The 12,349-nt window shown below is 50.6% G+C and overlaps 1 protein-coding gene across 2 annotated transcripts in view; it reads left to right on the top strand.

Annotated features, from left to right (window-relative positions):
* lrp6 (low density lipoprotein receptor-related protein 6) overlaps window positions 1–11,627 on the top strand; it is a 26,522-nt gene extending 14,895 nt beyond the window's left edge. For both annotated transcript variants that reach the window (XM_015043340.1, XM_015043341.1), the window contains 16 exons: window positions 1,964–2,180; window positions 2,940–3,229; window positions 3,305–3,531; window positions 3,604–3,788; window positions 4,678–5,001; window positions 5,077–5,279; window positions 5,599–5,792; window positions 5,934–6,124; window positions 6,899–7,108; window positions 7,594–7,719; window positions 7,788–8,024; window positions 8,230–8,340; window positions 8,452–8,685; window positions 8,753–8,889; window positions 8,956–9,053; window positions 10,179–11,627. In XM_015043340.1, coding sequence (XP_014898826.1) covers window positions 1,964–2,180; window positions 2,940–3,229; window positions 3,305–3,531; window positions 3,604–3,788; window positions 4,678–5,001; window positions 5,077–5,279; window positions 5,599–5,792; window positions 5,934–6,124; window positions 6,899–7,108; window positions 7,594–7,719; window positions 7,788–8,024; window positions 8,230–8,340; window positions 8,452–8,685; window positions 8,753–8,889; window positions 8,956–9,053; window positions 10,179–10,470 — 3,276 coding nt within the window. In that variant the 3' untranslated portion in view covers window positions 10,471–11,627. The remainder of the gene's footprint in view (window positions 1–1,963; window positions 2,181–2,939; window positions 3,230–3,304; window positions 3,532–3,603; window positions 3,789–4,677; window positions 5,002–5,076; window positions 5,280–5,598; window positions 5,793–5,933; window positions 6,125–6,898; window positions 7,109–7,593; window positions 7,720–7,787; window positions 8,025–8,229; window positions 8,341–8,451; window positions 8,686–8,752; window positions 8,890–8,955; window positions 9,054–10,178) is intronic.
* Window positions 11,628–12,349: the final 722 nt, after the last annotated feature.

Raw genomic sequence — 12,349 nt, 5'->3', positions numbered from 1 at the left:
AGAACCGGGTGGTGTAGAACCGGGTGGTGTAGAACCGGGTGGCGTAGAACCGGGTGGTGTAGAACCGGGTGGTGTAGAACCGGGTGGTGTAGAACCGGGTGGCGTAGAACCGGGTGGCGTAGAACCGGGTGGTGTAGAACCGGGTGGTGTAGAACCGGGTGGTGTAGATCCGGGTGGTGTAGAACCGGGCGGCGTAGAACCGGGCGGCGTAGAACCGGGCGGCGTAGAACCAGGTGGTGTAGAACCATGTGGTGTAGAACCAGGTGGTGTAGAACCAGGTGGTGTCTCTACCCTCCTGGTTCTAGTCAGATCTCCAGCTGCAGCTTCTGGTCTCAGTCTGACCTGCTGCAGGAATCAGAGCCACTAAATCCTGGATGAGTTTCTCTGGTCGGAGACTTTAGTCCTCTGGGCCTGAATGTCCTGCAGCTGCTGGAAGGACCACTGAGGAACCGAAGGGTCAGGGCAGAGGTCAGAGGTCAGCCTGATCTCTAGTTTCCAGATGGAAGAACTGAACCTGTGCTGACTCTGCATCTATAGCTCTAGATCTATAACTCCAGATTCTTCCTCTTTAGGACCAAAGATAACAACATGGTGAGTCCGTCTACCAATCACGTTTAACTGCTAACAGCCAATCAGAGTGAGGAGTTCCCTTCCAATCAGAACCAGGTGTTCTGGACCGGTCAGACCCGGTTCTGTAAGGCCCAGAGAAAAGATGGATGAGCTGGAAAACAAAGAGCCATTTGCAAAGACTTCTGGGAGAAATCTGGAAACTTCAGGATCCATGACGGATCAGTCAGAAGTTCAGAATCATTTCTGATCTGGATTAAAAATGAAAAAGCTGTAAAAGTTTCCTGTTGGTTCTGGTTCTGGTCCAGAGTTGGATACCTGCGGGGAGAAACCAGGCATTGAGACTGGAAGCTTTGAAGACCCAGACTGATCTGGATCATATATCCGATCAGAACCGGTCCGTTCCGTTCAGCTCCCCTGCCCGCTCAGAACCACATCTGGATCTGATTGTGGCCCGGCTCTCCAGCTGTGGTCAGCTCTGTTTAGAACCGCGCTGCGGTCCGATCCGGCCGGCTGGGTCCGGCGTTCCCGATGGAAATTCCTTATTTATACTGCCAGACTGAGGAAGAGGAGGAGGAAGAAGAGGGCCGACCTGGCGGCAGCCAATCACAACGCTCCACGCCGCCGACCCACACATTCCTCCTGTTTCCAGAAGGATTATCAGAACCGGATCAGAACCAGGTTTTATCTTCTTGATCAGATTATTCCAGGTTATTCCAGGTTATTATGAGGTGGTGACCTCATGAGGAACAGAGGTCACCTGGTTCTGTTGGACAGTCCAATTGGGTCAGACCTGGAACCGTCCAGCTGCTGGTTTCAGATGGTTGTTGTGTCCTCAGCATGATGCTGCCACTGCCCAGCCAGAAGACGGCTGGTTTTTAATCTTAATATTCTCCTTTAGGTGAATGTTAATCCTGAATCCGGTCGGTTTTTACTTCAGAGCTGCGGTGTCCAAAGTGTGGTTCAGGGGCCATTTGTGGTGCAGCTGCAGTTCAAGAACGATTCCATTTGTTTAAATCTAAATTTTAACCCACATCATTTCCTAACAGTGGAAAATGTTTGACAGAAAATCTTCATGATTTATAACCAAACTTTTCCAAAAAGCGACTTCACTGAACTCAAATCAGCTTTCATCTAATTTATTAAATTTTGCTAAATATAGCAAATGTTTTAAAAGAAAGTGACACAAATTCTGTTTTTATAACAGAATAAATTTCTTAAATCAATCCCAAAGGGATTTAAAAACTAGAAGTTTTTTAATGCAGCAGATGTGGAAAAGTTTTGGATCTGTGATGAATTTGGCACAAAAAACTAAAATCGTAATAATTGGCTGGATTTAAATCTGTTGTTTTTTTAATTCTATGTTGTGTGTGTGTGTGTGTGTGTGTGTGTGCAGGTGATGAACATGAACGGGACGGGCCGACGGGTGCTGGTGGAGGACAAACTTCCCCACATCTTTGGCTTCAGCCTGCTGGGCGACTTCGTCTACTGGACGGACTGGCAGCGTCGCAGCATCGAGCGCGTCCACAAACGCACCGCCGAGCGCGAGTTCATCATCGACCAGCTGCCCGACCTCATGGGCCTGAAGGCCACGCACCTGCACCGCGCCGCCGGTGAGTCTGCTGGTGTCACAAGGGGGTGGGGCCTAGCCCGGAAGCAGCATCTTTCTTTTCTTCCCTTCTTCTTCTTGACTTTAATAGCTGTTGGCAAACAGCTATTTGGTGTGCATTAGCACCACCTAGTGGTAGGGAAAGAAGAATGGCAATACTCTTCAAATATGTTTAATTTGATGTGAATTATATCAGTTTCCAGAAAAAAGGTGAATAAAGTTTAACTCCACTTCAGCTCCACCTCTCTCCGTTAACCTGCAGCTTAACGTGATTGGACAGTGTCAGCACTGTGACCTTTGAACCTTCTTATAGACTTCCTGTTTCAGTGAACATTTTTATGACACTAGAGCGCTGAAATAAGCAATCTTATTGCCACATGGTTGTTGTTTTTTTGCTGTATTTTTTTTATTTTTGTTTATGAACTTCTGTCCTAGCTTTGTAACATTTATTAAAGAAAACGTTTTTACGTTTGTTCAAACTGTTTGAGTCGGATGGATCTCCCTGAGCTGCTACTTGACGAAATGAACCAAAAACAGCCAATCAGAGCCAAGAGGCGGGGCTTCTTGCTGTCAATCATCATGCTAAATGTGATAATGGTGGAGAAACAGTTTACTGTGACAGGAAAACTGTTTCTGCCATGCCAACTAGCCACAAGCATGCTAACTGCAGCGTAGCAGAGAGAAACGGGGAAGGGTCTGTTCTGGTTCTGGTTTTGTAATTTTTGTTCCGGTTCTGGTTGTGACTGTGGTTGTGCCTGTGCAGGGACCAACCCGTGCGCTGACAGTAACGGTGGCTGCAGCCACCTGTGCCTGCACACGCCTCACGGCGTGCGGTGCGGCTGCCCGAACGGCCTGGAGCTGCTGGGCGACCTGCAGAGCTGCATCGTCCCGGAGGCCTTCCTGCTGTTCTCGCGCCACACCGACATCCGCCGCATCTCCCTGGAGACCAACAGCAACAACGTGGCCATCCCGCTCACCGGTGTCAAGGAGGCCTCCGCCCTCGACTTCGACATCACCGACAACCGCATCTACTGGACCGACATCACGCTCAAGGTGGGTCCGGGCCCGGCCCGAACCTCCAGAACCGCCGGAACTGGCCTCTAACCTGTCCGCCCTCTGGTTCTGCAGACCATCAGCCGGGCCTTCATGAACGGCAGCGCGCTGGAGCACGTGGTCCAGTTCGGCCTGGATTACCCAGAAGGCATGGCGGTGGACTGGCTGGGCAAGAACCTGTACTGGGCCGACACCGGAACCAACCGCATTGAGGTGGCCAAGCTGGATGGGCAGCACCGCCAGGTTCTGGTCTGGAAGGACCTGGACAGCCCGCGGGCCCTGGCGCTGGACCCGGCTGAGGGGTGAGGCTCCGCTTCTCCTGAGCCAGGTCCTGTTCCGACCCGGTTCCGTTTTGACCCTTTCCATCCCTGCAGGTACATGTACTGGACCGAGTGGGGGGGCAAGCCCAAGATCGACCGGGCTGCCATGGATGGAACCGGCCGCATCACGCTGGTGTCGAACGTGGGCAGGGCCAACGGACTCACCATCGACTACGCTGAGCGGCGCCTGTACTGGGCCGACCTGGACACCACGCTCATCGAGTCCTCCAACATGCTGGGTAAGAACCCGCAGAACCTGGACAGATCCTCCAGAAGCCCGGGGTCCAAACCCAGCAGGTGCTGCCCCGGGCTGAACCAGGGGAACCCGCTACTGGGTACGGTTAAGGTTCTGGTAAAGTCTATGTAGCTCACCTGGGTTGGACCTTCAGAGAACTCGTATCAGGTTCTGCAGCTGCAGTCGGGTTTTTGGATTCAGCTGCTTAGTCTGGATTCTGGAATGTACTGGGCAGGTTTTAAACTGGTTCTCGGACTCGTCTGTGTGAATAGAAACTGGCTGATTTTCACAGAACCGATTGAACCCAGTTTGGTTCTGAACTGATTTCTGACTAGCTTTGGAAGGCCTAGATACTGTGTTCTAAAAGGTTCTGAACCGTTTTCAGACCTTTTTCCATTTACCTTAGCCTAGTGTTTGGCTCATAATGTTCTGTGTGAATGAAACGTACCATTGGACCCAGTTTGGTTCTGGACTGGTTTCAGACTAGCTTTGGATGGATTATAGCCAGTGGTTTTAGTATTGGTTCTGGAAGGTACTGGACTGGTTTTTGGTGGGTCTGGACTGGTATCAGACTGGTGTTGGACTGGTTTAAATCTGGTGGTTTTAGTCTTGAATGTAGAAAGTATTCGACATTTTTTTTAATCGGTTCAAACTGGTATTGATCTGGTTTTGGAATGATTACATGCCTGTGGTCCCAGTGTTGATTTTGAACTGGTTTTGGACAGGTACTGGACATGTTTTGGGGGTTTAAGACTTGTGGACCATTTTCATTGCCTAGTCTTGGACTCATAACGCTCTGTGTGAACAAAAACCGGCTGTTACCAATCGAACCCGGTCTTGGTCTGGTTCTGGTTATGCTTTCGTCATGATTTTTCCGATTTCTCGTCTTGCAGGCAAGGAGCGAGAGGTAATTGCTGACGACCTGCCTCATCCCTTTGGCCTCACCCAGTACCAGGACTACATCTACTGGACGGACTGGAGCCACCGCAGCATCGAGCGGGCCAACAAGACAAGCGGCCAGAACCGGACCCTGATCCAGGGCCACCTGGACTACGTGATGGACATCCTGGTGTTCCACTCGTCCCGGCAGGCCGGCTGGAATGCCTGTGCCTCTACCAATGGCCACTGCTCCCACCTGTGCCTCGCCGTGCCCAGCGGTTTCGTCTGCGGATGCCCCGCCCACTTCTCCCTCAATCGCGACAACAAGACGTGCAGCGGTGAGCCACCCGGACTCGGCCGCGACCTGGACGGGTTTTGCTCAGGTCTCTGATCCGTCTGTTTGTCACCTGCAGCTCCCACGGCGTTCCTGCTGTTCAGTCAGAAGGCGGCCATCAACCGCATGGTGATCGACGAGCAGCAGAGCCCCGACATTGTCCTGCCCATTCAGAACCTGAAGAACGTCCGGGCCATTGACTACGACCCGCTGGACAAGCAGCTGTACTGGATCGACTCCAAGCAGAACGTCATTCGCCGCGCCCAGGAGGATGGCAACCAGGTGGGGAGGCTGACCCGACCGAATTGACTTTGATCCAACTCCTTTGGGTTCTGATGGTTAGTTTAGGGAGGTTGGAGACCCAACGAGCCCTGCAGAAGCGGGAAGGGTTTGTATGGATTAACATTAGCGTTATGCTAACAAGAGCAACATTAGCTTTAAATAAACCACAGCAGTTTTCACAACTGATTATCAGCTAAGAATAAGTAGCTGATGAAGAGAAAAAGTAAATAATGAAAATGAACAGCACAGAAGCTAACACTAATATATTGGAAGGTCCTGATCCAGTTGGCCGTGTTCTGTCTGGTTCTGGTTCTGTTAGAGTGTGACGGTGGTGTCCAGCTCCCTTCTCGGACCCTTTGATCTCAGCATCGACATCTTCAGCCGCTTCATCTACTGGACCAGCGAGGTGACCAACGTCATCAATGTGACCCGGACGGATGGCAGTCGGGTCGGCGTGGTTCTACGGGGCGAGCACGACAAGCCGCGGGCCATCGTGGTGAATCCAGAGAGAGGGTGAGTCCAAGTGGTTCTCCCAGTGCTGGGACCTGGGTCTGTGCTAACAGAACCTGTATAAGTGACCTGTTTGTTAGCAATGGGTGTTAGCACTGGGCGCTAACAAACAGGTCACTCACGCTAGCAGAACCTGTTCCGCAGGTACATGTACTTCACCAACCTGCAGGACCGCTCACCCAAGATTGAGCGGGCGGCGCTGGATGGGACGGAGCGCGAGGTTCTGTTCTTCAGCAACCTGGGAAAACCCGTGGCGCTGGCTGTGGACAACGAGGCGGGGAAGCTGTTCTGGGTTGACTCAGATCTGCGCCGCATTGAGAGCAGCGACCTGTCAGGTGAGTTCTGTTAAAGACCTGACCGGAAGCAGAATCTGACAGGAAACAGTTCCCGACCGGAAGCAGAATCTGACAGGAAGCAGGACCCGACCAGAAGCAGAATCTGACAGGAAGCAGAACCCGACAGGAAGCCATCCTGGACTTACCTGCTGCTACCATTCAGCCTGCTGGAAACCATGACCTTTCACCCTTCCAGATGGTGAAAAAAGCTTAGATGTAGAAACTTCTGAAGACTCACTGTGATAAATTTGATATTTTAGTTTCAGTTGGTGGCCCCTGCAGGCCATCCAGAGAAACAGTAGTGTGTCCATCGAGACAAAAACTAAAAGAAAAGAAGATATTTTGGTGTTGAGATATAAATCTCGCAGGTTTTTTAATCTCATTAAAATGAGAAACTTCTGCATTTATTTCCAAGTTCTGTCAGAGGAACATGAATCCTGATGTTCTCTAAAGCTGGAGAGGCTATGGGTTTCCTCCACGAGTGAAGAGGATGACTGGATCAATAAAATACTTATTTCTGTCATTTCTAACCTTTCCATACAGAAGTCAAAGAATGCTGAAAAAGCAAAGAAAAACTGAACAAAAGAATACTAAACTTTAACCCAGAAATATAAGAAAGCTCATTCTGATCATTCTGAGCTCAGGTTAAAGGTGTGTTTAATGGTGTGTCCCCCTTCTCCCTCCTGCCTCCTCTCCCGTTTTGTTGCCTTTGTTCCTGAAGTTCTCGCCCTTGTTTTTTTCTCCCTCGTGCTTTTATTTTGGTGAGCACTGCAGGAGCCAATCGGATCGTGATCGCGGACTCAAACATCCTGCAGCCAGTGGGCCTGACGGTGTTCGGGAACCACCTGTACTGGATCGACAAGCAGCAGCAGATGATCGAACGCATCGACAAGACGACGAGGGAGGGCCGCACCAAGGTGCAGGCGCGGGTCGCCTACCTGAGCGACATCCACGCCGTGCACGAGATTGACATGCACGAGTACAGTGAGTCCACCGCCGCTAGCGGAACGTAGACTGACCTACCAGCTAAGTGTCCAAAATTAGTCTAAGACTGTCCAGAACCAAGCCCAGATAAAACATCCTCAAATTCAAAACCTGAGTCTAAATTAAACTCTCTAAAGACGTCTCAAACCCAAAACCAGTTCCCAACTGAAAACTAGTCCAGTCCCAAACTGAGGCCAGAATCAGTTTAAAAACCGGTTTTAGACTGAAAACATTTCCACAGTCAATCTTAGACCAGTCCACCACAAAAACGACAGAAAAGCCTGAAATGTCTGAAACTTCAGGACCTTCAAAACTGAGGCTAGAGCCAGTCTAGACCAGAATAACAACAGTTTTTGAATAGTTTTCTAGCTGAAATGATCTTACACCAATCTAGACCAAAGCTAAAGCCAGTCCAGAAGCAAACAAGACAAACCTGAGTTCTGGTTTATCTGGATTCAGCTCTAACTTCCTGTTTCCTCCTGCAGGAAACCATCCGTGCACCCGGGACAACGGCGGCTGCTCCCACATCTGCATCGTGAAGGGCGACGGAACCACGCGCTGCTCCTGCCCCGTCCACCTGGTGCTGCTGTCTGACGAGCTCACCTGCGGAGGTGAGTCCGACGCTCCGCCGCCACGCCGCCGGTGGCGACCCGTTGACCCGTCCTCTCTCTCCCCTCAGAACCGCCCACCTGCTCACCTGACCAGTTCGCCTGCGTCTCCGGAGAGGTGGACTGCATCCCCAACACCTGGAGGTGCGACGGCTTCGCCGAGTGCGACGACCACAGCGACGAGAAGGAATGTCCCGTCTGCTCCGAGTCCGAGTTCCAGTGCGACAGCCGGCAGTGCGTGGGGCAGAGCGAGCGCTGCAACGGGGAGGTCAACTGCCAGGACGGGTCCGACGAGAACAAGTGTGAAGGTGATCCAGGTCCAGTCCAGATCCAGAGGCCATGAAGCCAGTTCTCAACTATACAACCGTCAGTCCAGTCTAAAACTGGGCCGAAACCAGTCCAGAAGCAAAAGCAGGAAGAAACCTCAATAGAAACTGACATGTCTGAACCTTTATCCCAGATGTGGGAATGTCTCCCAGTTCTGGTTCTGATGTGTTCTGGTTCTGTTTCCAGTCCGGTGTCCGGCGGACCAGTTCTCCTGCGCCAACAGCCAGTGCATCGGGATCCACAAGAAGTGCGACCACAACACGGACTGCAGCGACAACTCTGATGAGATGGACTGCTGTGAGTCTGGTTCTGACCCGGTCCTGACCTGACTCTGACCCCGATCTGACTCTACTCTGACCCGGTCCTGACCGGTTCTGGTGGTCTCTATGTGCCAACGCTCTCCTGTAGTTACAGATCCGCCGGAGCTGCCGGCGCCGACCAACAGCACCATCAGCTCCATCGTTGCCGTGGTGATGGCGCTGTTCGTGGTGGGCGCCATCTACTTCGTGTGCCAGCGCGTCCTCTGCCCCCACATGAAGGACGACGGCGAGACGGTCGCCAACGACTTCGTGGTCCACGGCCAGCCCTCGGTGCCGCTCGGATACGTGCCGCACCCCGGGTCGCTGTCCAGCTCGCTGCCAGGTGAGACGGGTCTCACCGGGGGGCGGGGCCGGTTCTGGCCCGGTTCTGACCCGCTGTGTGTCTGCAGGTATGTCCAGAGGGAAGTCTGTGATTGGCTCCCTGAGCATCATGGGCGGCAGCAGCGGCCCTCCGTACGACCGCGCCCACGTCACCGGAGCGTCGTCCAGCAGCTCTTCCAGCACCAAGGGCACCTACTTCCCCCCGGTGAGACCCGACCCGTCCGGTTCTGGTTCTGGTTCTGGTTCTGGCCTCATGCTGTCTGTCTTCCAGATCCTGAACCCGCCGCCGTCTCCTGCCACCGTCCGTTCCCAGTACACCCTGGAGTTCGGCTACTCCTCCAACAGCCCCTCCACCCATCGCTCCTACAGGTACTGGCGGGCCGGGTCGGAACCACCAAACGGATCAGGGCAGGCCGCTATGGCATGCAGTTTTAATTCAGATTTCTGATTATATTCGGACTAAATGATGTCAGATTATTAAAGATTATCAAATTTGAGATGCCAGGAATTTATTTTTAGAAACAGATTAAACTAATAAAAACAAATAATGACTCTGGATTTAGTTCTGACTCGTCGTGATTCCTTTTAATTCCCCTTCGATAAATTAAAGAGATCCTGAATGACTTTAATCTAGACCAGTTTTCTATGCTGATATCTTGAATTGACGTTTTGACCAGTCAGAATGACGTCACTCATATCTGCAGTAATTATTATTTCTAGTCAAACTGCCCAGAATGTTTGTTGCCGCAGCAGCTTTTGCACCTTAAAGCCGTTTTTAGGTGTAAATAACGTCTGCAGCGAAAACAACATCTTTGATATCTTGAATCATCATTCTGTCAAAACGTCCCAAATTTATGAAACAATTTAAAATGTCAATGAGAAATGAAACAATTTTTTGAAAGCGCTCCATTTCCAGCTTGTCGACAGTAGCACTTTTTGCTCCTTAAATATTTCCAGATTTATGAAGCAGTTTTTATGGAAGCATTTTGCTGCCCGATGTTGGAAATCAATTCAGGAGAAAAATCTTATTAGAACAGTGTAAATGAGATGATAAATGACTGTAAAGTTTCTCGTTACGATATAAAGATCCAGTCCTCTGACTGATCCTGGGTTATTAAAGACCCATAAATCTGTTCGCTCTCTCCTCACAGCTTCAGCCATTCTGACTGAAAACTGAACACATTTTGGGTTTAATAAGATGCAGATCTTGTCTTAACATGTTTTTAAAATCTTACTGAATTTCATCTGAACGCTTCCACGCGTTTTTCGCCTTCTGCTGGCAGCTGTATGGGCAGCTCTATGCCAGCACTATGGGGCCTTAATCACAGATGCTTGGCCACTCGGTGACGCCATCTTGAAAAGCATTTGATCCGTTCAAACTAAATAAATCTTCAGCTGTTTTTCCTTCTGCTCAGAACGTGAAAGTCAGCTGATTTTATGTTAAATTAGCTTGCCATAGATGGTGAACATAAACTGATGTTTTCATCCTTCCAGCTACCGGCCCTACACCTACCGCCACTTTGCCCCGCCCACCACGCCGTGCAGCACCGATGTCTGCGACAGCGACTACACGCCGGGCCGCCGGCCGCTCAAATCCGCCGCGAAGGGCTACACCAGCGACCTCAACTACGACTCGGAGCCGTTCCCACCGCCGCCCACGCCGCGCAGCCAGTACCTGTCAGCGGAAGAGAACTGCGAAAGCTGCCCGCCGTCGCCGTACACGGAGCGCAGCTACTCCCACCACCTGTACCCGCCGCCGCCGTCCCCATGCACGGACTCCTCGTGAGCCAAGCCCCGCCCCCTCCCTGTATATAACAATTGTTGATATCCAAGGAGAAAAGAGAAACGGGAAGAGACTGCGGCGGCGGCGCTAAAAGGGAAGCGGAGGACGGCGAGCTGCAGAACATTTGTACAGAACAGAGAAATCATATTTATATATTTTCTATACTGATGATGATGATGATGATGCCATAGAGTTTGTAATTTGTACATTTTTAACAGAAGCTTTTATTAAACTCGCCACAGAGAAAAGTTGCCTTAAAGTCGAACAGGACCGCGGCGGCACTGGCCAGTCGGACTTCTGATGCCAAATACAAGCAGCAGCCACAGGCCCCGCCCACTCTGGGGTCCTGGGGCGGGGCATCATAGTTTTGTCCCTGTTGGGCCTCCGTACAAGCGTCCAACCACACGCTGGCCCCGCCCCCGCCTGTTCTCACGCCACGAGGAAGATCTGCTCCTCATCATCATCACAATCTGTGCCTGAGCAGTGCCACAGCTACATGTGCTTTTATTTTGAAATCCCCACTGACAGCTCTAGTATTTTTGTACCACATACTGTGTAGATACGTATTTATAAGCTATATAGAGAATCGATGTAAATGTCTCGCCTGCAGCTCTTCATTCCTCTTTTTTATTCCCTCCTTCTATTTTTCTACAGAATCGCTGACAATCTCACAACCTGTCCTCATTTTTACCGTCCTCAGCATCAGGACGCAGGGGTTGAAGGTCACTGACCCCCTGAACCCAGTCCCAGTCAGAACCGCACCAGCACCAGTCCTGACAATCTCTAGCAGGTCTGACCAGAACCGAGAAGGTCCTGCTCAGACCTGAGAAAGCACAAAGAACCCAGGGCAGCTGGACGGGTTGGAGCTCCGCCCCCTCACAGAAAGCTCTGATTGGCTGATTACATGGAGACCTTAACAAGCTTTTAAACATGAAGACCAAAATCTGACCAGCGTGTTTTTTCTACGCTGCTTGGCTCTTTCCTGTCTCCTTACGGCCTTGATACTTATTCACAGTCTGCTGCCAGTCCAGAACCTCTAAGGCCTCCACAAAATGTCTTGGCATGCAGGACTTCCATATACCTTAAATACGTCCTTTTGGATCGTCTGATTCTGGCAGTGCGGGGTCTCTGAACGTCACACCCAGTTTCTGTCTGTCCTTGGTCTCCATATTGCCACATTACCAAGTTTTTGGCATTTGGAAGCTCCCATACAGCTCAGACATTCAGTTTTTTACCAGCCTGAGTGTCTGTGACCTGAGGTCTGGTACTGCATGACCACATAGTGTCTGACCATCCCAAGTCTTTGTACTTCCTCCACATTTAATTTTTGACCATCCTGGGTCTCCTTACCTACTTAACATGTAACTCTTGGCCTTTCTGAGCCTCCATACATCCTCCATGTTCCATTTGGAGTTCTTCTGAGCCTTCGTAGAGCCTCCAAATGTAGGTTCTTAACCATTCCGTTTTCTTCATTCAGTTTTCGATCCTCCTGTTTCACCATACCTCCTCCACAATCAGTTTTTGGCCCCTCTGAGCCTCCATTCCTCCTCCATGCGTCCTCAGACAATGTTGCCTGTATTTCTGCCCTGCTCCTCTACATGTGCTCTCTTCTGGCGGAAAAGTTCTCATTTCTGCACTTTAGACGGTTTTCTTGTCTGATTTTATTCGGTACCAAGTGACTGAAGCTGAGGCGATGCTAGAGTCTGCTCTGCACCGTCGGTTTTTAAAATCTGGGACATCAGATGTGAACAAAAATCTTTAAAAACCTCTTTAAGCTGAACTGGAATCAAACCTGTGATCTGATTTTAAAAGCCACTAAACAACCATCTGAGGGAAATAATTCAATTACAGTGAAATAAATGAGAACTGTTGATTTGATCCT

This window comes from Poecilia latipinna, unplaced genomic scaffold, assembly GCF_001443285.1.
Source record: "Poecilia latipinna isolate Pla-1442-1.1 unplaced genomic scaffold, P_latipinna-1.0 Scaffold628, whole genome shotgun sequence".
Lineage (NCBI taxonomy): Eukaryota > Metazoa > Chordata > Actinopteri > Cyprinodontiformes > Poeciliidae > Poecilia > Poecilia latipinna.
Note: the sequence above shows the minus strand (reverse complement) of the source record. Positions and strands in the feature narration are given on the sequence as shown.